Below are 25,538 nucleotides of genomic sequence, written 5' to 3'. Positions count from 1 at the left end.
TCGGTACACCAGCTACCTGTGTTCACATTGCGATATTCATCACTCTTAAATCCATAATCACAGACTTGTGTAAAGGTTTCACTTGCTAACGACAACCTCGTTTATTGCTTCACAAACCTTCTCAACTTCAAATTGTCATTATGCAGTGCGGCAGCCTGTCCAACCATAAGTTACGAATGAGCTTCTCCTAACAAGTCTGAAGCCTTCCTGTGCCACTTCCATTATACATTCTAAGATTAATTCCATCCCCCTTCCTAACGTGGCTGGTCAGCATGCAACTTGGTGTGCTTTTGATTCTGAACTGAAATTTGAATCTTATTCAATAGCAAGACGACTATTTTCACCACTGTGATATTACACCTTCAGAAAACAATTTTGTAAGAGAGATATGGAATGGAGCAATAAAATCAAATAGACTAATTATAAGCGGGGTGGGGGAGAACTAAAGTGAAGTTGGGGGTAGCTCAGTCACAAATATCATGGGAAAGGGATTTGCATTTTATTTTCAAGTTAAAATGCTTGTAGTGCAATGTATGGAATGTGGAAATACACTGGGGAACTGGAAGTATCAATTTCATTGGAACATCTAGTCAGAGTTCCATGAACAGAGACCTGTTTTCAACTTCATAGGAAAATAAACATATTGCAATACATTTAAGGGAGATGGAGAAGATGGAGATATGATAATATTGGCAAAAGAAGGAATATATTCTATAGAGGGGTGGGAGGAGTTTAGCCAGAGCCCCATATTTGGACTTTAAAGCTTAAAGGGACTTGTTCCATTAATAAGGACGTATTACAAAACTCAAAACTGGAGAGGTAGGAATAGAAGTTGAAGCCTGAAGTCCAATTAGAAAGATGAATAAAATAACAAGATTTTTCTGGATGAATCAATGATCAAGATACAGAATACACCGTCCTCAATTAAATAAAGAAAATGACTATTAGTTTCAGGATGTTATGCATCCTGTAAAATCAGTAAAAAGAGAATCCTATCAAAAAAGAAGAATTTGCGAAAACAAGGTGGGACTCCTGGAGAAACGTATTGTCAAGTTGTAATTGATAATGAAGAGGGGTGTCGGTTATCTCAGTTAGCTGGATGGCTGTTTCGTGATGCAGAGCAACGCTAACAGCGTGGATTCATTTCCTGTAACGGCTAAGGTTTTTAATTAAGGCCCCGCCTTCTCAACCTTGACCCAAGCCTGAGGTGTGGAAACAAATCACCACCAGTCAGCTCTCAAAGGGGAGAGCAGCTTCTGGGGCTGTGACAACATTTTACGATAATGAAGATATGGCAGAGGGAAATACTTCATATTGGTCTTATTGAAAGGCAACCCTGAAAGTTCAGAGAGCAAGGTTGATGATGAATAAAAGAAAATTGAGATTTTAGGGACCCTAATAGAAGACAAGGTGTCAAGGCCCAGTGAGATGCATCCCAATAGGTAAGGCCTTAGAAATGTTATTTCAGGGCTATACTGAATGTGGATCAATACAGCTAAAATGTGGCAGATGGAATTGTCATGATAGAGAGATATTAGGAACTTGGGTCAAGAAATTGGGTCCAAGATGTAGCAGCAATATAGGGGTTAAAAGGACTACTAGCAGCAGAGTTAGAGGGATATGCCTACAGACTGAGTTATCTTGTCCCATTCAAACATAACCTGGTTATTTGGAATACACAGAATGCGTTCAGCCAGGATTAATTATCATTTGGGACAACCTTCTTCGACCAGCCATCAGCCCATCACAGAGTCTGATGACCTGTTTGTCCATCAATGGAGGGTTAGTTGCATATAAATGGCATGGCTCTGTACTTTTGTATAAATGGGAGTGGGCAATCAACCAGAATAACGAGGATAGATTCAAGTCGAACCACCTCAGGGAAGAATCTTTGTTTGAGGAGCTGGGCAAAACTTAGAGAGAGAGAGAGAAGAAATGCTGTTTTGGACAGTCACAAGCAGAAGACTGTGGAGGTCACCCAGAGAGGTCATGAAAGAAGCTGCTCTCAATACAGACTTTTGAAAAGGGTTCTAAAGGAACTTGACTTACAGCAGCGAATTGCTTCATAAATACAAGTATCATCTTTGCTTGTCTATATAAATGGAGTGAGAGCTGTATGTTTATTGGACATGTTGTCTTATGGCAACTTGTGTGTTAAGGTTAAGAAACTGCATGTAAAGGGCAGCATAGTGGTGCAGTGGGTAGCACTCCTGCTTCATGGCGCCGAGATCCCACATTCGATCCTGGCTCTGGGTCACTGTCTGTGTGGAGTTTGCGCATTCTCCCCGTGTTTGTGTGGGTTTCGCCCCTACAACCCAAAAAGGGTAGGTGGATTGGCCATGCTAAATTACCCCTTAATTGGAAAAATGAATTGGGTACTCTAAATTTATTTTAAAAAAGAAACTGCATGTAATCTGTTAGTGTTAGAATTGAAGTAAAAGTTTAAATATTGTTTACTTTTCTTTTGTTTTAATATAATTTGTTTATAAAATAACCAAGCCCTATTTTTTATTTTATCACTCCCAGAACGATTTGATCTTTATGCACAGTCTTAAAACTTAAAAACGTTATGCATCTCGTTCAGTATCTTCGCCTTTGTTGATAGCTAACCAGGCGTCCATCGCTATTTGGGGGCTTGTGGTCGGGATTCTTACATGTAATTCCTTGTTTGGCTTGGGGTTATTGAACTAAAAGACAGTGAGTGTGTATGGATCGACTGCATTATTTCCAGGTTTGAAATATTGAATAGGAAATGGGCCTTACAGTTGAATAAGATGTCCTGGGAGTGGAGGAAATCACTCGGGAGGATTTACAAAGGGAATCAAAAGCAAAGCTGTTGCATTTGGCAGAGAAACTGCAGTTTGCCCTGCCAAAAGGGTCAAAGAAGGCAGAGATAATACAGACCATAGCTCAATATTTAAATTTACCAGTAACACAGTACAAACCATGAGAATTATCTCAAATTCAATAAAAAAATAAAATAATTAGAAATGCAGCAAACTTTTGTGAGAAATGGAGATGGAGAAAGAAGCCAAAGAAAAATAAAGGGTTTTTCGAAGGGAAATGTAAGGGGAAAAATTAGGAGGAGGAGAGAAAGAGAGATTAGCATTGGCAGAAGCGAGGGAAAGAGAATGAGAATTTGAATTTCGGAAACGGGCCCTGCAAGGAGAGCAACAACTTAAAATGTTGGGAGGCAAAGACAGGAGCTGAGGAAGTTTCAGGGGAAGAAGAAATATCCCCATGTCAAAGGTTTAGTAGCACATATTTAAATATATGCAAGCCTTGCCAAATATTGATGAGAGCGGTGTCAAAGTGTACTTCATATCCTTTGAGAATGTCACAAAACAATTGAATTGGCCAAAGGCCATGTGGGTGGTGTTGGTTCAAACAATATTGGTCGGTAGAGCGAGTGTTGTGTTTGCCTCACTATCAGAGGAGGTATCTGGGGATTATGATGTGCTGAAGAAAGTGATATTAAGTGTCTATGAATTAGTGTCAGACGCTTACAGACAGAAGTTTAGAAATCTATGAAAAGAACCAGGTCACACCTGTGCAGAATTCAAAAGAATGAAACAAGCTAACTTTAATAGGTGGACTAGGGCACTAAAAATAAACCAAATGTATGAACGCGTCTGGTTCAGTATCTTAGCCATTGTTGAGGGCTGACCAGGCATCTGTAACAGAATTCAATGCCAAAATGCGTGAGGCAACAATGCATGTTATAAGGTGATATGCAATTGTGAAATGATGGGACGGGGGAATAGAAGAAATCTAATGAGTGGTCTAAAATGAAGAGCCATACATGCAAGATCAAATGTAAGAAATTCAGGACAGATGTTAAGGGAAACCTCTTTTTACAGAGAGTTGAGGCTGCAGAATTTAAACAGGTGGATGATGTAGGGATATGGAAATAAGATCATTAAATGTGATTTGGACTGTTTGTGTGCATGGAGGGTAAATTCTACAATGGACTGGTTGGCTTATTAGCCTGTTTTTATGTTTATAAATGTACTTTGCTGTATCATTTGTCCCCATTCCATACCTTACCCATGCCATCACTGATATTCTCAGTCATTTATGCTTTTCTGTTAGGCTCAACTTCTGCAAGTTTCCTTGCCAACATTCTTTGCCCCGTCTTGCATAAAATCCATCTCATTTAAACCTTTTCCACCTACATTCTATTCCATAATAAGTCCTGTTTGTAAATCTTGGTGTCATTGAGCCTCCACTTCTTTCCTCCAATGTAGTGTTTTTAAATAACTTTATCATTTATAATTCCCTCCATGTCCTTGACCGACGCTACCTATGCTGCATATGGACTGAGGCCATATCAGTCAGATCCTCAGCCCCTGCACTCTACTATTCTCTCTCCATCATCGAAACCTGTCTTTTTAACTATAGCTTTGGCCACGTCTTCCAATTCTTCTCCTAACTCCTACTTGATGTTCATTCCCACTTTTTCACCCCAGCACAGATCAAAATTTCCACCATAAGGTGTGCTTAGTAGAATCTGTGAGTTTTTGCTATTTGGGTTATTTTATTATGACACATTTCTGCCAAATGGCTTTAGCAATATTTTAAAGTTCACTTTTCATGTAAATACTTCCCTTGATTTTGAAATTATTCATTTTCTTTCAACTGTCATAGGAGAGGAGGAGGCTTGTGCAGAGTTAAGTAATGCTTCGACCAGTTGGGTTGAATGGCTTGTATTCATGCTGTACTTTTTTTTGTAATTCCCCCATACCACATAACTGCTCAGCAACTACCTTCCAAGCTTTAGTTGTGGTACGCTCAAGGAATTCCTACAAAAAGTCTCAAACCAGAGGTAGTACCTCCCGCTGGTAACTGTGCTGGGGCTGTAATGTGTCAGATGTATTAAGATTTGTTTTTACCTGGAATACCTTTTCCGCAAAAGTGCTGTTCCTCCAACTGTGGCTCAATGTGTGGACTCTAGCTTTCCTGTCTCGCTTGTGGCTAATGTGAGGTCCATGGAAAGTGAGAGCTGCACATCTCTGCTCTTTCCTGGGAGTGCGGTCTCTTCCACCTACTTCAGGCCATCTTCAAGTCACTCACAGTCACCTGGTTCTACTTAGCCAGATACCAGAACAAGCACACCCCATCAGGTGAGCAGGCAGCCAAATGCCAGATGAATACTCAAGTGCCAGAATCCAGTTTCAGAGAATGGGAGACTGCGAGGATCCGCCCCCTATTCCAAGAGATCCGAGAGACTGATAAGTTAGTGGAATGTGACTTAATGGCTGCATGCCTGACAAGATGCCTCTTGGTGGAGCATCAGATGGATGAGGTATCATGAGATTCTTGAAAATAATTGCTCAAATTTCTTTTTTTTAAAAATAATTTTGATTGAAATTTTTACAAAATATAAACAGCTCAACTCTATTAACAAAACAACCGCGGTAACACCCCAAGAACAATTCCCACCCAACTTCAAAAGCAACTACAAACAAGAGAAAAAAAAACCCAAAAGAACACCCAATGACAAAAGGGAAAGAGATAACACCCGCCACATCCCACAGACCCATGGACACAGTTCTCCCTCCCCCCGATCCAAACCCCCCCTCCCCTCTCTCACCCACCCCCCTCTCACCCACCCCCCCTCTCACCCACCCCCCCTCTCACCCACCCCCCCTCTCTCACCCCCCTCTCACCCACCCCCCCCTCACCCACCCACCCCTCTCTCACCCCCCTCTCTCACCCCCCCTCCTCACCCACCCCCCCCTCACCCACCCCCCCTCTCTCACCCACCCCCCCTCACCCACCCCCCCTCTCTCACCCACCCCCCCCCTCACACCCACCCCCCCTCTCTCACACCCCCCTCCACCCACCCTCCCCTCTCTCACCCACCCCCCCCTCTCTCACCCACCCCCCCTCTCTCACCCACCCCCCTCTCTCACCCACCCCCCTCTCTCACCCACCCCCCCCTCTCTCACCCACCCCCCTCTCTCACCCACCCCCCCTCTCTCACCCACCCCCCCTCTCTCACCCACCCCCCCCTTCCCTCTCTCACCCACCCCCCCTTCCCTCTCTCACCCACCCCCCCTCTCACCCACCCCCCCCCCCTCACCCCCCCTCCCCCCCCCCCTCCCCCCTCCTCCCCCCCCCCCCCCCGGCCTATTTCCCTACCGTTCTGCCAGGAAGTCCAGGAAAGGCTGCCACCGCCTAAAGAACCCTTGTACTGATCCCCTCAGGGCAAATTTCACCTTCTCCAATTTAATGAACCCCGCCATATCATTGATCCAGGCCTCCACGCTTGGGGGCCTCGCATCCTTCCACTGAAGAAGAATCCTCCGCCGGGCTACTAGGGACGCAAAGGCCAGAACATGGGCCTCTTTCGCCTCCTGCATTCCCGGCTCCACTGCAACCCCAAAAATTGCGAGTCCCCAGCCTGGCTTGACCCTGGATCCCACCACCCTCGACACCGTCCTTGCTACCCCCTTCCAAAACTCCCCCAGCGCTGGGCACGTCCAAAACATATGGGCGTGGTTCGCTGGGCTCCCCGAGCATCTAGCACACCTGTCCTCGCCCCCGAAAAACCTACTCATCCTCGTCCCAGTCATGTGGGCCCTATGCAGCACCTTGAACTGTATGAGGCTGAACCTCGCACAGGAAGTGGAGGAATTCACTCTCTCCAGGCCATCTCCTCACCCAGCTCCTCTTCCCATTTACCCTTCAGTTCCTCTACCGAGGCCTCGTCTACCTCCTGCATCACCCGGAATATGTCCGAAATCCTCCCTCCTCCAACCCACACCCCCGAGAGCAACCAATCCTGCACCCCACATGGGGAACCACTCCACCTGCTGCCTGGCAAACGCCCTCACCTGCATGTACCTAAATATGTTCCCCGGGGGGAGCCCAAACTTCCCCTCTAACTCCCCCAAGCTCGCGAACCTCCCCTCCACAAACAGGTCCCTCAGCCTCCTAACCCCTGCCCTGTGCCAGCCCAGGAATCCGCCATCAATGCTCCCTGGGACAAACCGATGGTTCCCCCGTATCGGGACCTCCATCGAGCCCCCCACTTCTCCCCTATGCCGTCTCCATTGCCCCCAAATTTCGAGGGTAGCCGCCACCACCGGGCTCGTGGTATACCTCGTTGGAGGGAGCGGCAACGGCACCGTTACAAGCGCCTCCAGGCTAATTGCTCAAATTTCTAATCGGAGTTTAACATTGCAATAAACTCTTGTAATTGAAATGTTTCTCCCATTAAGCAAAACTAAGTGTAGTTTAATATTTTCAATCAACATTTGTATTTATTTGTCACAACTTGCACTTGAAAGTTTTGAAAAATGTTTGCAATAAAACACTCTTTGATAGTAAGGGAGCTGTGTCGGAGTCTGTTGGTTGTGATATCCATGTGGCACTCGTTGGATGAAAGCCGCGCCCTGGAAACAGCAGCTCTCTTGTTTCCCACTCCGACAGGGTCTGCTTCCATTATCTTCTTTACTAGTCTGTTAAGATTCAGAGATTCTGTCATGGATTATGTTTGCAGGACACACCAGTCAATGACAAATCTCAAAATCCACTAAGGAGAATGTTGGAGGATATTCCCAGACTGGTCTAACTAAGCATCTTAAGTGGCTTCTCAGCATCTCAACAGCATTCTGTCAATTGCACCCAGCAGTCCAGGGAAAGCAGCCATTCTAGAGACACTTGGTGCCCCTCTGCCTTTGCTCGAATGAGAACATTACAAATTTATTGAAACTAGGATCCATGCCCTATGGAACAGGATGTCGGTTACTTGCTAAATGTAAGCGCTTTGTGCCTGTTGACTAATCCTGTGAGGATCTCTCAGGGAATCTTTGAAAGATCCTAACTCCAAATCCTTGAGGGCTGTACTTATGTTTATTTCCACAGTTAGGGCTCTGCTGCATATGGACTGGGGCCATATTAGTCAGTTCCTCAGACATCTCCTGAAACATCAGTCCAAGGCCATATACTTACACATTGGATACTGCCTCTGCTTCTGTTGCTTCAAGTCATCAGGTTTCTTGTTTCTGGTTTTTTCTTTCTGTTCCTCCTCCTCCATTATAGTAAGGTAGGATGAGGCTCATGGGCAAAGTCCATATAAGATAGGAAAGTGCCAGCAAAGAGCCATTTTTATTTCTAGATTTCAAATATAGAATGGCTTTCTGGAGATTAAAAATATATTCAAATACTTTCAATGTTTCTTGGATCAGCTGATTTGAATCATAGAATCCCTACAGTGCAGAAGGAGGCCATTCAGCCCATCAGGTTAGCACCACCCCTCCGAAAGAGCATTAAACCTAGGTCCATTGCCCTGCCCTATCCCCGTAACCCCACATAACCTTTGGATATTAAGGGGCAATTTAGCATGGCCAATCCACCTAACCTGCACATTTCCCAGGGTGGAAGATTCAGTTACTAGGGGACATACGTTGAAGGTGTGAGGGGCAAAGTCCGATGAGTGAGGGAGGTTTTTTTTTACACAGAGAGTAGTGGGTGCGTGGAACTCGCTGCCGGAGGAGGTATTGGAAGCAGGTACAATAGTGATGTTGAAGGGGCGTCTTGACAAATATGTGAATAGGACGGGAATAGAGGGATACGGACCCAGGAAGTTAGAAGGCTTTAGGTTAGATGGGCAGCATGGTCAGCACAGACTTGGAGGGCTGAAGGGACTGTTCCTGTGCTGTACTTTTCTTTGTTCTTTGTTTTGTTCTTTTTGGACTGTAGAAGGAAACCGGAGCAAACCCATGAGGACACGGGGAGAATGTGCAAACTCCACACAGTCACCCAAGGTCAGAATCGAACCCGGGTCCCAAGCGCTGTGAGGCAACAATGCTAACTGTGCCAATGTGCTACCCATTCTGCAAGTTTTTTTTCTGTTTTTGAAATTTGGTTAGAATTTTTTGTTTTCTGAATGTATGTATTTTACATTGTTCATGAAAAATATTTACTCTGTCATTGAATTATGTTTTAAATGAATATTGCAAATTAATAGATCTCCCATGGGGAGTCAGAACCATATAACATTTGGGTCAAACATAGGATCAGGCACTGGGGCAAGATTAAAGTGATGGGTGCTCGTCAATAGACAAAGTAAGAGATGGAAGTCATTTGTGCATATTGTATTAACACACATAACTTAGTTAAGATCACGATTCCACAATTGTTAAGGCTGCATATTTGATTTGCACCCTGATTGTGCATATCTTTGCATGCGTATGGAGGAAATTGTCTCAACACCTTTACAATAATGCACATAGGAAATCTTTCGGAGTATGCATACTTTTTCATTCCATTTCTTTACTATGTGTAGTAATGTGTTTTAATAATATATGTTAGACCCACAAAGAGAATTGGTCAGCTAAAAAAACATGTTAGAGATGGATTAACATGATTTCTCTGAGTCAGTAACTGAAAGAATTTAACATCCCATGATATAAACAAGATTAACAGGCATTTCTTTGGCTTAATTTTCTCGGAAATAGAAGACCTTTTGTTCTTGTTACTGAATAAAAATGTATACTGGTGTGGTGAACCTCCAGCTAAAGTAACTGTTTTTGCAATAAATGTAAAGGAGTCTGCCTGGTTCAGTCACAAGGGGATGTTACAGTGTCTGTTAATTCATGTGCTGACATAAGGAAAAATTCTTTTAAAAAAACCTACATTTTCTCCTCCCTCCAGCTTTCATTTCGTTCATACTTAGACCAAGCTCTTGTTCATATTACCTGAACTATACAGTGTACAACTTAAACTGAACTTTTTAAAATCATATTTGTTGGTTGGATTTCCCACTGTTCACAAAACCTATTCATCCAGAGTTGCTCTAGAATGCATAAGATTAATTATGGTGCCTCAGATTGTTAGTCAAACATAATATATGTGCACTATGTATCGCATAATTGTTAAGGTTTGCAAACAACAGGATATTAATTTTGTTAATTTAAAGTACCCAATTCTTTTTTTTCAATTAAGGGGCAATTTAGCATGGCCCTGCACATCTTTGGCTTGTGGGTTTGAGACACACGCAAACATGGGGAGAATGTGCAAACTCTACAGAGCAGTGACCTGGGGCCGGGATCGAAACTGGGTCCCCAGAGCTGCTCTAAACAACAGATATTCAACCGAGAAATTACAATATATGATAAATAAATAGTTCTGTTTTTGTTGTACAATATTTAGGTACCATAAAAGTGTTTGGATTAAATAACAGCACAATGAAAACTGGAGGGAGGGATCAGCCATGGCTCACTTGGTAACACTCACCTGTGTCTCAAGAGTTCTTCAAATCCATTTGAGATTTGAGCACATATTTTAACTGACACTACAATGCAACACTGTGTACTGCTCTGTCAGCTTGCTGTCTTTAGGAAGCTGTTAAACCAAAGCCCTGTCAGTTGGTAGTTGACGATCCTTTGGCACTATTTTGAAGAAGGGCAGCATGATAGCACAGTGGTCAGCACAGTTGCTTCACAGCTCCAGGGTCCCAGGTTCGATTCCGTGCTTGGGTCACTGTCTGCAGAGTCTGCACGTTCTCCCCATGTCTGCGTGGCTTTCCTCCCATAGTCCAAAGATTTGCAGGGTAGGTGGATTGACCAGCTAAATTGCCCTTAGTGTCCAAAAAGGTTAGGTGGGGTTACGTGGATAAGGTGGAGGTGTGGGGATAAGATGGAGGTATGTGCTTAGGGAGGGTGCTCTTTCCAAGGGCCGGTGCAGGCTCAATGGACCGAATGGCCTCCTTCTGCACTGTAGATTCTGTGAATGGAGTTCTGCCGGGCGTCCTGGCCAAAATTTATCTTACAACCAACATGACTAAAAATAGATAGAACATAGAACACTAGAACATAGAACACTACAGCGCAGTACAGGCCCTTCGGCCCTCGATGTTGCGCCGACCTGTGAAACCATCTGAAGCCTATCTGACCTACACTATTCCATTTTCATCCATATGTCTATCCAGTGACCACTTAAATGTCCTTAAAGTTGGCGAGTCTACTACTGTTGCAGGCAGGGCGTTCCACACCCCTACTACACTCAGAGTAAAGAAACTGCCTCTGACATCTGTCCTATATCTATCACCCCTCAATTTAAAGCTATGTCCCCTCGTGTTGGTCATCGCCATCCGAGGAAAGAGACTCTCACTGTCCACCCTATCTAACCCTCTGACTATCTTATATGTCTCTATTAAGTCACCTCTCAGCCTTCTCCTCTCTAACGAAAACAACCTCAATTCCCTGAGCCTTTCCTCGTAAGACCTTCCCTCCATACCAGGCAACATCCTAGTAAATCTCCTCTGAACCCTTTCCAAAGCTTCCACATCCTTCCTATAATGTGGTGACCAGAACTGCACGCAGTACTCCAGGTGCGGCCGCACCAGAGTTATGTACAGCTGCAGCATGACCTTGTGGTTCCGAAACTCAATCCCCCTGCTTATAAAGGCTAGCACACCATATGCCTTCTTAACAGCCCTATTAACCTGGGTGGCAACTTTCAGGGATTTATGTACCTGGGTGCCGAGATCTCTCTGTTCATCTACACTACCAAGAATCTTGCCATTAGCCCAGTACTCTGCATTCCTGTTACTCCTTCCAAAGTGAACCACCTCACACTTTTCCGCATTAAACTCCATCTGCCACCTCTCAGCCCAGCTCTGCAGCTTATCTATGTCCCTCTGTATCCTATAACATCCTTCAGCACTATCCACAACTCCACCGACCTTCGTGTCATCTGTAAATTTACTAACCCATCCTTCTACACCCTCTTCCAGGTCATTTATAAAAATGACAAACAGCAGTGGCCCCAAAACAGATTCTTGCGGTACACCACTAGTAACTAAACTCCAGGATGAACATTTGCCATCAACCACCACCCTCTGTCTTCTTTCAGCTAGCCAATTACTGATCCAAACCGCTAAATCACCTTCAATTCCATACTTCCTTGTTTTCTGCAATAGCCTACCGTGGGGAACCTTATCAAACGCCTTACTGAAATCCATATACACCACATCAACAGCTTTACCCTGATTCACCTGTTTGGTCACCTTCTCAAAAAACTCAATCAGGTTTGTGAGGCATGACCTACCCTTCACAAAACGGTGTTGACTATCGCTAATCAACTTGTTCTTTTCAAGATGATTATAAACCCTATCTCTTATAACCTTTTCCAACATTTTACCCACAACCGAAGTAAGGCTCACAGGTCTATAATTACCAGGGTTGTCTCTACTCCCCTTCTTGAACAAGGGGACAACATTTGCTATCCTCCAGTCTTCCGGCACTATTCCTGTCGACAAAGACGACATAAAGATCAAGGACAAAGGCTCTGCAATCTCCTCCCTGGCTTCCCAGAGAATCCTAGGATAAATCCCATCTGGCCCAGGGGACTTATCTATTTTGACATTTTCCAAAATTGCTAACACCTCCTCCTTTTGAACCTCAATTCCATCTAGCCTGGTCGACTGAACCTGAGTGTTCTCCTCGACAACATTGTCTTTCTCCAGTGTAAACACTGATGAAAAATATCCATTTAACGCTTCCCCTATCTCCTCTGATTCCACACACAACTTTCCACTACTATCCTTGATTGGCCCTAATCTTACTCTAGTCATTCTTTTGTTCCTGATATACCTATAGAAAGCCTTAGGGTTTTCCTTGATCCTATCCGCCAACGACTTTTCGTGTCCTCTCCTCGCTCTTCTTAACTCTCCCTTTAGGTCCTTCCTGGCTAACTTGTAACTCTCAAGTGCCCTAACTGAGCCTTCATGTCTCATCCTAACATAAGCCTTCTTCTTCCTCTTGACAAGTGCTTCAACTTCCTTAGTAAACTACGGTTCCCTTGCTCGACAACTTCCTCCCTGCCTGACAGGTACATACTTATCAAGGACACGCAGTAGCTGTTCCTTGAAAAAGCTCCACATTTAGATTGTACCCATCCCCTGCAGTTTCCTTCCCCATCCTATACATCCTAAATCTTGCCGAAAAGCATCATAATTGCCTTTCCCCCAGCTATAATTCTTGCCTTGCGGTATATACCTATCCCTGCCCATTGCTAAAGTAAACATAACCAAGTTGTGATCACTATCACCAAAGTGCTCATCTACATCTAAATCTAACACCTGGCCGGGTTCATTACCCAGTACCAAATCCAATGTGGCCTCGCCCCTTGTTGGCCTGTCTACATACTGTGTCAGAAAACCCTCCTGCACACACTGCACAAAAACTGACCCATCTATAGTACTCGAACTATAGTATTTCCAGTCAATATTTGGAAAGTTAAAGTCCCCCATAACAACTACCCTGTTACTCTCGCTCCTGTCGAGAATCATCTTTGCAATCCTTTCCTCTACATCTCTGGAACTATTCGGAGGTCTGTAGACAACTCCCAACAGGGTGACCTCTCCTCTACTGTTCCTAACCTCGGCCCATACTACCTCAGTAGACGAGTCCTCAAGCGTCCTTTCTACCGCCGTAATACTTTCCTTGATTAACAATGCCACACCCCCCCCCTCTTTTACCATCTTCTCTGTTCTTACAGAAACATCTAAATCCTGGAACCTGCAACAACCATTCCTGACCCTGCTCTACCCATGTCTCCGAAATCGCCACAACATCGAGATCCCAGGTACCAACCCATGCTGCAAGCTCACCCACCTTATTCCGGATGCTCCTGGCGTTGAAGTAGACACACTTCAAACCAGCGTCCTGCTTGCCGGTGCCCTCTTTCGAACTTTTAACCCTATCCCTGACCTCACTACTCTCAACATCCTGTACACTGGGACTACAATTTAGGTTCCCATCCCCCTGCTGAATTAGTTTAAACCCCCCCGAAGAGCACTAGCAAATCTCCCCCCCCAGGATATTGGTACCCCTCTGGTTCAGGTGAAGACCATCCTGTTTGTAGAGGTCCCACCTACCCCAGAATGAGCCCCAATTATCCAGGAAACCAAAACCCTCCCTCCTGCACCATCCCTGTAGCCACGTGTTCAACTCCTCTCTCTCCTTATTTCTCACTTCGCTAGCACGTGGCATGGGTAACAACCCAGAGATAACAACTCTGTTTGTTCTAGCTCTCAGCTTCCACCCTAGCTCCCTGAATTTCTGTCTCAAATCCCCAACTCTCTTCCTACCTATGTCGTTGGTACCTATGTGGACCACGACTTGGGACTGCTCCCCCTTCCCCTTAAGGATCCCAAAAACACGATCAGAGACATCACGAACCCTGGCACCTGGGAGGCAACACACCAACCGTGAGTCTCTTTCGTTCCCACAGAACCTCCTGTCTGTTCCTCTAACTATGGAGTCCCCAATGACAAGTGCTCTGTTCCTCTTCTCCCTTCCCTTCTGAGCAACAGGGACAGACTCTGTGCCAGAGACCTGTGCCCTATTGCTTACCCCTGGTAAGTCGTCCCCCGCAACAGTATCCAAAACGGTATACTTGTTATCGAGGGGAACGACCACAGGGGATCCCTGCACTGCCTGCCGGTTCCCTCTCCCTCCCCTGACGGTAACCCATCTACCTTCTTCTTTTACCTGAGGTGTGACTACCTCCCTATAACTCCTCTCAATAACCTCCTCCGCCTCCCGAATGATCCGAAGTTCATCCAGCTCCAGGTCCCTAACGTGGCTCTCGAGGAGCTGGAGTTGGGTGCACTTCCCGCAGATGTAGTCAGAAGGGACACTAGAGGTGACCCTTTCCTCCCACATTCTGCAGGAGGAACATTCAACTGCCCTAGCCTCCATTCCCACTGAACTAACTTCCCAACTACTGAAAAATAAAAATTAAAAAACTTGTTAGTTTAGCAATCCAACGGACAGAACTTTTTGTTGGTTAGAGGAGGAGGATGGGTGGGAGACACTATGTAAGTAGTGTTTCGGGTAAAGCTGTCACTCGAGAACAGCCCCTTCACAAACCACCTTCAACTTACGCTGACCGCACTGCACGTATGCAAATCTCCCCGGAACAGCCAATCAGAAGCTCTGCTCTGCTGGATGCTTGCCTTCCGTCGAACTCCTCGGGTCACTGATGCAGGTGCACCTTCAACTTACGCTGACCGCACTGCACGTATACAAATCTCCCCGGAACAGCCAATCAGAAGCTCTGCTCTGCTGGATGCTTGCCTTCCGTCAAACTCCTCGGGTCACTGATGCAGGTGCACCTTCAACTTACGCTGACCGCACTGCACGTATGCAAATCTCCCCGGAACAGCCAATCAGAAGCTCTGCTCTGCTGCCCTCTGCTGGATGGTCTGGCCCTTTGTACAGTGCTGAGTGGGAGCTTGCTGTGTGCAAATACAAACAGAAATGCGCAGAAGCAGGCTGGCCTGAAAGAGAGCGATCCAACTAAATTGCAACAGTGCCGACGTGCAGAAGCACTTCGATACCTGTGGGACATGCTGACGAAAAGTGCTACATGAATGCTTGCAAGCCTTTCACTCCAGCAATGCAGTTGCCATTGTGGAGTTTCAGGCTTAATTCAACTTCGGGTGTTAGAGGAGTGCGCGTGTGGAAGACATTCCCACTGTGTGCGCCTGGCCAAGCATGCTTTCCGACACAGAAATTGCTCTGGGACTTATTCTCGCGGTGTTTTTTCTTTCTCTCTCCCTTTCCCTTGCAACCCTTCAGCTCCTGGCTGGCCACGCCCCCTTTTGATTGACAGCTGTGGCCCGCGCATGCCCAGCTCCGCTCCGAGGCTGCTGGGTAAAGTGCTGCTGGCCCGGCAGTAACAAGATGGCTGCTCCGGGAGAATACTTCACTGTCGGCAGCCAGATATCCTGCCTGACGTGCCTGGGCCAGCGGCTGCACGGAGAGGTGGTCGCCTTCGATTACCAATCCAAGATGTTAACTTTAAGTATCCTTTGCGGGGCGGGCGCTGCGCTGGTGGCGACGCGCGCCGGCGGGTGTGTGAAGAAGTCGGTCAAGGCCTAGCTGGGGTCGGGATCAGACAGCCTTTCGCCGGTGTCCTGCCAGATAGTGGATGCGCGCACACCGCGCCGGTGCCCCTTTTTGTCAAAAAGTGGCTAAGTGTAGAAACTGGGAATAAATTGCTCGGCAGCGCGTCCGTGCAATTCATCCGGTCAACATAAACTTGCAGTTGCGGGTTACGGTTGATCAGCAGCCGAATCCGGATGCCGGCTTTTATTTTCCAGTCCTTAGTTATATCATTTGGCACAAGGTGAGGCTGAATGAACACTATTTGGCAGTCCGCTGGTTGCATCATGGCCTTGCTGGATGCTCATTGTATGGAGAAAAAAAAATCCTTTATGTGAAACTGAATTCTAACAACCGATTCTTAACGACCGGGCTGCGTCAATGGTAACCCTCAAGTTATTAAATATTCCGGTAATTGAGGCGCCTTTAGACAGTGAGGCTGCATCTGAACAAGTGTGGCTCCTAGCTGCTTATGCAGTTACCATGGGTAGGGCGAAAGCTTGAGTCTTCCGTTTGGGCTTCAGTTGGCTATTAAGTTCTGCCAACTGGGGAACACACCCTATTGGAGATGCAGCAGCATAAACCTTGCTCCCCTGAAGAAAATTGAAACTTGTTGAAGATGGACTGACTTACACTTAATTTGCTTTTTTGGTTGGGCGGTGGAGATTTTTCAGCACAATTTACTTTGAAAGTTTTGCTTTCAGCAAAACTGATTTCTGTTAATGTGTGCTTCAATTTACTGTCATTGAAAAGGCAGATTTGAAAAATATTAAGATTTAATTAAATTAGATACTTTGCTCCACTGAGTTTGTCTTTATATGTATTACTATGCTTGGAATGTAGATATTGAAGTAAGGGGTTTTAAATAGGCCTTTTTGATTTCTCTAACATTACTGGTATTAACATTTTCAAAATATTTGTATTAATAGAGCATCTTTAACATCGCAAAATGTCCCAAGGAACTTGTGCTGACCAAAAAATACATCGCGCTCAAGGTGGAGATATTAAGAATGAATGACTAAAATCTTAGTCAAAAAGGTAGATTTTTAAAGAGTACCTTAAAAGTGGAGAGAGAGACAGAGAAGTTATGGAGGGAATTCCAGAGTTTGGCTCCTAGATGGTTGAAAGTATCAAGTGCTGTTGTTGGGATGAAGGAAATGAGGAGCGCACGAGTGGTCAGAGTTTTCGGAGTACACATTTCTCAGATGGCTGAAGGGCCGTAGATGGACAAGGCAATGGAGGTATTTGAGATGCGGATGAGAATTTTAAATCTGATGAGTTGCCAGACCCAGTGCAGGTCAGCAAGCACTGGGGTGATGGGTGTTGGTTTTGATATAAGGTTTTAGATGTATAAGTTTATGGAAGGCAAGGCAAGGAGAATTTCAGAATGATCAAGTCTAGAGGTATCAAATGAGTGGGTGAGTACTTCTGCACACAATAGACTGAAGTGAGGTTGTGTACAGGAAATCTTTAGCAGGTGGATGTGATATAGATGAATGGGGGGGGGGGGGTTGGAAGTGTAGCTCAGGGTCTCATAGGATGTTGAGGTTGTGAATGGTCTGGTTCAGCTTGAGACAGTGACTGGGCAGCGGCTAGAATCAGTAATTAGGAAATGCAGTTTGTGACCGATCTTGTCAGATTGGAGGAAGTGACTGTATTCACTTATTCAACTTGCCAGTTAAGTTTTAATACTTTGATTGCCATTAAAGGTGAAGCTGATTGCAGCTATCCAAAGGACTATCCTTGGGCTTGCATTTTCAACTGGGACTTTGAGCCATTACAACTGACCCCACCTTGAATGCTGCATCCAATCTTGAGCACCTTAGGAAGGATATATTGGCCAATGAAAAGATGCAGCACAGATTCATCAGAATGATACCAGGGCTTAATGGATTATCTGCATTTGAGCAAGGAAGCACTTTTTGGGAAGTTTTGATGTAAAAAGGGCTATGTAAATCCTTATTTCTTTATAAATATAATTGTGCTCGCTGGATTTTAAGAACTTGTGGGGTTATCTCATTGTGGTTTTTAAAGCGATAATAGGATTCAATAAGATATTTTCAGAGAATCTATTTCATGTGGTGGGAACACCAGAATAGGGTGCATGTGTTTAAAATTGGAGCTAAACGCTTCAGGCATTAAATCAGAAAGTTTTTCTTATGGATGCATAGTGGAAGCCTGGAACTCTTCCCCTAAACCAATTGCATGTGAGGTCAATTCAAATTTTAATAACTAAGGATGTCAGGTATATGGAGAAAAGGCTGCAAAATAGAATTGAGGTACAGATCAACCGTAGGCGAAGAATAGGGGTCGAATGACCAACTACTGTTCTTATGGCTTGGTTAGCTTTTTCAAAAATTGTATTCCCTTAAACATCTGTGGAAAAAGTTATTTTCCTGTTTATATATACTTAGGCATTGATTGGGCTGTGAGCATATGTTATAGTATGGTCAATCAGATTGTAATAGCATTTAATTTTGTTCAAAGAAACGTAAATACATGTTGGAGTAATTATTGCTATAAAGAAATTATTATCTTAGTGATATGAATAACCTTTCAGTCCTAAGTAAGATAATTTGGAAATTACATATGGTTGCCTTTGGTAAATTGAGTGATTGTATTCTATACAATATTAGTCCAGTATCAACTCCCAACGTGTGTGCTGTAATTAAATATAGTTGTATGAAGTGTTGGTACTGCAATAGGAGCTTTTTTTAATTTGAGGGATGGCAGAAATGCTTTTTGAATTACTTGGTCAGGCTAAGTCCACAAATTAGAATTCACCTCTATTCATTCACAGTGCTGTATGACTTGCAAGGTTAGATTTAATTTTTAAAGTAGTTTGCCTTTTTGTATACTAATTTTCAGGTTAAAGAACCAGTTAGTTGCAAAGAGAAATAGGGGGCTGGCTACATTGCTGAAGTCCTGTACGCTTGACCAGAGAATTGGGTTTGAATGCCACTTCTGATTAACTGTGAGCTTCTCGTCCAGGTTGTGCTTTAACTGCCCTTGAGTGACTAGGTGCTGGGAATGCTAGCTATATCTACTTCAAGACTGGCTGATATAACAACATAGTTTACCAACTTGTAGGCTGAACACATGCAACTGTGCATTCCATAGGCTTTTCCAGGGCATGCAATGGGTGTTTAAAGGGTTTCTTGGAGCCTCAGGTTTTTTTTAAACAAATAATGTTGGGAACATATGGAAAATGTTGTCTGGACTAATTTTTAGTTGTCGATTTGGAATTTAACTATCAGAATTGTGATAATGCCTTTAATATAAGATATCTGCTGCTGGTTTAGCACAGTGGGCTAAACAGTGGCTTGTAATGCAGAACAAGGCCAGCAGCGCGGGTTCAATTCCTGTACTGGCCTCCCCGAACAGGTGCCGGAATGTGGCGACTAGGGGCTATTCGCAGTAACTTCGGTAAAGCCTACTTGTGACAAGAAGCGATTATTATATCCCAAGGTGTTTCAAAGGGACATTGTGAAGCAAATTTGACATTGAGCTGCATAAGGAGATATTTGGGTAAATGACCGGAAGCTTGACCAAAGTGAAGGATTAAAGAAGTGACTTCGAGGGGTAGTGAGACAAGGCGATTTAGGGATGGTATTCCAGAGTTTGATACCTTGGTAGATGATGCCTGGCACCACCAATAGTGGAGCAATTAATATCCGGTATGCAAAAGAGGTAAGAATTAGACAGATGCAGATACCTTGTGTGTACGTGTCACACTATTGTCCATCTTTTTATGGATCAGTGGACTCCATGCAACTTCAATTATTTACAACTTAAGCAACCTAAGAGGCTATAGCTTTAGCAAACTTAAAAAATGAATATCTACTCCCTAGTTTTCTGGTTTTGTGCTTGGTTAATAGTCTGATGTTCTTGGTGTATTTATCGTTTGGTCTGTAAAATATTTTATGGCATACTTTCATGTGCCGCAGCATAGTGTCACAGTGCCAAGCCTCCAGCTGGATGGAAACAGCCCATTTATCGAGGTGATGGGAGGTTGAGTATGTACAAGAGAAATTGCCCTCTCTCTACCATATCCAGTGAATCAAAATGATTTTGCCTTGAAAAAGAGGTAGGAAATGTCAAGAGTTGGGACAGAGTGAGCTAGTTGTAGTGTACAAAACTGTGCTTGTAAGAGTAATACTGGTGTTGGTGCTCTCATGCCTTTAGCATTTTACCATCTAGACATTGGCTAGGATATGAATTTGGGCATCCACCTGTGTGTAGACAAATATAAAGGATTTGCAATTTGAGCAGCTTTTGTAGCTAAGCTTGTGGCCAAGCTGATCAGTTGAATCCTGCAGTGTTATGCCAAGAAATACATTGCCCTGAATGCTCACATTTAAAGACACTGGCTAGGAATTCTCTTCACTCTTGCACTCCTCCGTTGTAACTGTGTTGAAAGATCTATTTGCATGTGGCTGGGCAATATAATTTCAGAAATTGCAATTTTAAATATTTACAGTGCTTGGATAATTTACATTTCATATATTAAGTATAAAAGATTACAGGATGTTCTGCGCCCCACCACATCATTTACCTTGGTCATAGGAAGGCATTAAGTAGATTCCAGGAACTTCTTGGCAACAATAGCATCATAAAGTACAGATTGGTCTAGTCGAGCTGTGCTGTCAGAGTCAAATAGATATTGACTTCTGCATTCCGTGGGTGACTCACTGAAAATTCTGGTGAGTAAGGTGAGGAACCTTTTAGCCAGTAAGCAGAAAATCCAACAAGTGGTGGGGCGGTTAGGGACTTCATTTTAGGGAATGAGGCTACAAGTGGAAGGTAATAAAATTTTGGTGATAGTGATCATAATTAGTTAGATTTAGCATAGCTGGGGAAAGGACAAAGATAGATCAAGAGCAAAAATTTTAAATTGGGGAATGGCCAGCTCCACTAAGTTGGGACTTGATTTAGCAAAAATGGACTGGAAACAGGTCCATGAAGCTAAACCAACATCAGAGCAGTGGGAGGCATTTAAGGAGGCGCTAGAAAGGATTCCGAATAAATATTTCCAACTAAACAAAGGCGTGAAAGTCCCAATCTGGACCCCCTCCACCCAACCCCCAGCCTCTGGATATTAAAGAAGTTACAGGATAGGTTAAAGCAGAAGGAGCAGTTTACGTCCAATAGTGGAGAAAGCCCAGAGAACTTTGAAGTGCAGGGGTGAAATTAAAAACCAAATTTGAAAAGCAAAGTGTAAGCATGAAGAAATATTGGCAACAGGGCAGCATGGTGGTACAGTGGTTAGCACTGCCGCCTCACGCCACCGAGGTCCCAGGTTCGGTTCTGGCTCTGGGTCACTGTCCATGTGGAGTTTGCACATTTTCCCTGTGTTTGCATGAGTTTCGCCCCCACAACCCAAAGATGTGCAGGGTAGGTGGATTGGCCACACTAAATTGCCCCTTAATTGGGAAAAATGAATTGGGTACTCTAAATTTATTTTTATAGAAAAGAAAAAATATTGGCAAGTAAAATCAAGGAAATCCAGAAATGTTTTATGAAGAGCAAGTGATAACTAATGAAAGTAGGGCCTACTAGAAAGGAAAATAGGAACTTGTGTTTGGAAGTGAGTTGAGCATGTGCTGATTGAATGCCTTGCACCTGTCTCCTCAAAAGACAAAATGATGCACTCATTGTAGTTGATCAGGAATATGCAACAGTGGATGGAATAAGCATGGTGAGTGAGGAAATATTAAGGGGTTTGTTTAGCCTCTTTAAAGTAGGTAAATCATCATGTACAGATACAATATATCCCAGATAGCTAAGAGATGTAAGGAAGAAATCAGCAGAGGTTCTGACCATCATTTTCCAATTAAAGCTGACTGCCGGTTACTGGAGGACTGTGTGCCGTTGTTTAAAAAGAGATAGACAAGTCAGCCAGACAGGCCAGTCAGCCTAACCTTGGTGCTGGGACAAATAATTGGGAAAAATATCTAAGGGACGGTATTAATCGCCATTTAGAAGGGCACCGATTAATCAAAGGCAGTCAACGTGGATTTAAGGGAATTGTCTGACAAATTTGTTTTTAACTTTTTGAGCTAACAAGGATAGTCGATGAGGGTAGCATGTTTGATCTAGTAGTCTACGTTGAATTTAGTGAGGTTCTTGATAAGGTATCACATGGCAGATTGGTCTGAAAAGTAAGAGCCTTTTCGGATCCAAGGGAAAGTGGCAAGTTGGATCCAATAATGGTTAAGTGGCAGAAAGCAATGAGTACTTTGATTTGTATGCCATTTCAGTGAGGTAATCAGTGCCAGCTCTCTTGCTTTTCCAGTATGTATTAATGTTTTATTTAGAAAATATTTATTGAGGTATTTATTATTTTTATTGACGTCGATGCAGCATCACCCTTACCGTTAAAACTTCTGACATGACGTCAGCAAACCCCTGCCAGAAACCCCTCTGCCTTGGACATGCCCAAAACATATGGACATGGTTAGCAGGACCCCCGCACAGCGCCCATACCTATCCTCCACCCTCTCGAAGAACCTGCTCATCCGGGCCACAGTCATGTGTGCCCTGTGGACCACCTTAAATTGTATCAGGCTGAACCTGGCACACGTCAAGGATACATTGACTCGCCTCAGCCTCCAGCTCCCCACCCTGCTCTTCTTCCCACTTTCTCTTCATCTCTCCTATCGGGTCACCCTCCTACTCCCATGAGTTCCCTGTAGATCTCTGAAACCTTCCCCTCTTGTACTCCTGTTCACGACACCATCTTATCCTGTAGCCCCTGGTGCGGCAGGTACGCGAAGGTCGAAACCTGTCTCCGCACAAAATTTCTCGCTTGCAGATACTGGAACCCATTCCCACCAGGCAACTCGAGCTCCTCCTCCAACTCCTCCTAGCTCTGGAAATTCTCATCAATTAAACCTCTCCGAATCTCTTGATCCCTGCCCGCTGCCACCTCCGAAACCCCCCCCAATCCAGCCCCTGACGAGCGAACTGGTGGTTATTACATAAATCAGTGCCCACACCGATACCTCCTCCAACCCCATATGCTGCCTCCACTGTCCTCACACCCTCAGGCCCCCCACTACTACTGGGCTTGTGGAGTACCTGGCCGTCGAGAATGGCAGAGGTGCCATTAACAGTGCCCCCAAACTCGTGTCCTTACACCTGGCCGCCGCCAGCCGCTCCCACACCGACCCCTCTCCCACTACCCACTTTCTGATCACCACAATATTTGCCGCCCAATAATAATTGATAAAATTTGGAAGAGCCAGTCTGCCTCCCCCGCTCTAGCAGCTCCTTCTTCACCCACGGGGTTTTACCCGGCCAGACAAATTCCGTGATCACCACTTTAAAGAACGCCTTGTGGATATAAATTGGAAGGCTCTGAACAACAAACAAAAACCTTGGGAGGACCGTCATTTTCACTGTCTGTACCCGCCCTGCCAATGACAACGGGAGCACATCCCACCTCCGAAAGACCCCCTCATCTGTTCTATCAGCTGACCCAGCTTCAGCTTATGCAGCTGCACCCACTCCCGCGCCACCTGGATACCCAAATACCAAAAGCTCCCTCCCACCAGCTTGAGCGGCCTCTCACCCAATCTCGTCTCCTGCCCCCTCACTTGAATCACAAAGACCTCACTGTTACCCATATTGAGTTTATACCCTGGAAACGCACCAAATTCCTCTAATATCCCCATAATCCCTACAATCCCCCCCCCCCCCCCCCCCCCCGCAAGCGGGTCTGAAATGTATAACAGTAAATTGTCCGCGTAAAGCGAGACCCTGTGCTCCTGTACTATCCCCTCCCAGACCTTCGACATTCTCAGTGTTATTGCCAACGCCTCTATCGCCGGTGCAAATAGCAGTGGGGACAGTGGGCACCCCTGCCTTGTCCCCTATTGTAACCTAAAATAATTTGATCTTATCCGGTTCGTCCGCACACTCGCCACCGGTGCAGATATAACAACTGGAACCAGTCCACAAAACCTTCCCAACCCGCCCCACGACATCCCATAAGTATTCCCACTCTCCACTCGATCAAATCCTTCTCTGCGGTGGTCCATGGCCACCATCACCTCTACTTGGACGCCACCACCCCCCACCCCCCCTTTGTTCTCTCGTAGATCCAACCAGTGCGGGGCATGGTCTGACACCACTATTGGCGAATACTCAATATCCACCACCCCTGCCAACAACGTCTTGTCAAACACAAAAATCTATTCGGGAGTACACCTTCATATGGGAGCAAAATGAAAAGTCTTTAGTCCTCAACCTCCAAAATCTCCACGGATCCACCCTGTATCAATGGTTTTGACACAAATGTAGGGTGCACATTTAAGTTTGCAGGTGATACAAAAATTGGGCTTATGGTTGATGGTGAGGAAGAAATCTTCCTGCAACCTACAGCAATAAATGGGACTGCTTAAATGGACAGAAGAGTGCCAAATAATAATCTACAAGTAGGGTTACATTAACACTGCAATTAAGTTACTGTGAAAATCCCGAAGGCACCAAATGGAATCAATTCCAGTGAAGAGTGAGGCAATGCATTTGGAGAAGCCAAACAGGGCAAGGCATAGACTAAATACTAGTGTGTTGAGAAGTATAGAGAAGCAGGAACCTTGAAATACATGTCCACTGATCCTTGAAGGTGGCAGGCCAAAGTTGATAAGGTGGCATACGGGATACTTTATCAGCTGAAGTGTTGAATTAAAAAAATACTGCTGACTCGGAACTTTGAGTGACCATCTCCTAGTGCTTTTCTCAATTTTTGGGAGTGTCTTAAATGCACCACCAGCAACACAGTCTCTTTGCCAAAGCCTCTTCCTGTGTCCTTTCTCCTCCCTGGCTGTGCCAAGACGAATCTGGAATTGTTAGAAGGCTGCATGTTATGTCTCTTTGTCTAACAACCATCTTCCTGTGTTTGTTTGTGATGGCTCGCAAAGCCAAGCAACCTTTTGGCTGATCAAACAAACCGTTGTGGGTTTGCGATTTATAGGGAAGCCTGTAACCTGATCGCAAAAATAACTGCTCTCTTTTCAGTGGCAACCTGGAACACATCAACCCCATTCATCCAGGTTGCTGACTAGGTATTCTTAACTCCGACTCATTTTTAATCTTAGAAGTAACAGCTGAATTGTTTCTGACCATATACCTGCAAAACCGTTGAAACTTTGTGAGCCTTATAGTCTACATTATAAACTCAGCAACTACTACCATTGTCTCCAAAAGTCCCCCCCCCCCCCCGCATCTCAGTAAAATAATCTAAACCTTCTTTTCATCTCTAACAATCAAATTCAGGCTTACTGTCAAGCTGACTGCAGAACAGGTCACATGATCCTTCAGTTACCCTAAGTTTAAAACTACAATCCCAAAGCATAATCTTTTAAAACTCACAATTCTAACAGCATTTAAGAAAATACTTAGATGTGTACGTGAAGTGCTGTAACATGCAGGTCTATGGACCAAGAACTGGAATGTGAGATTCAGCTGGATAGTTCTTTCATGCCAGCGCAGCTGCGATTGGACAGATTTTCTATCCATGAACCTTTGACTCCTGACATCAATTTATATACCTAACATGTTTGTATCTTATTGAGAGATATTCCAGTGCCACTAATCTACTAAAAATGCATTAAATATTTAAATTTATTC

At 44.6% G+C, this 25,538-nt stretch overlaps 1 protein-coding gene across 1 annotated transcript in view; it reads left to right on the top strand.

The window, feature by feature from the left end:
• Positions 1-15,629: 15,629 nt before the first annotated feature.
• Positions 15,630-25,538, top strand: part of LOC119953922 (protein LSM12 homolog) — a 65,146-nt gene continuing 55,237 nt past the window's right edge. Inside the window, exon 1 of the mRNA XM_038778593.1 lies at positions 15,630-15,825. Coding sequence (XP_038634521.1) covers positions 15,705-15,825 — 121 coding nt within the window. The 5' untranslated portion in view covers positions 15,630-15,704. The remainder of the gene's footprint in view (positions 15,826-25,538) is intronic.

Source organism: Scyliorhinus canicula, chromosome 19 (genome assembly GCF_902713615.1).
Source record: "Scyliorhinus canicula chromosome 19, sScyCan1.1, whole genome shotgun sequence".
Classification (NCBI taxonomy): Eukaryota; Metazoa; Chordata; class Chondrichthyes; order Carcharhiniformes; family Scyliorhinidae; genus Scyliorhinus; species Scyliorhinus canicula.
Note: the sequence above shows the minus strand (reverse complement) of the source record. Positions and strands in the feature narration are given on the sequence as shown.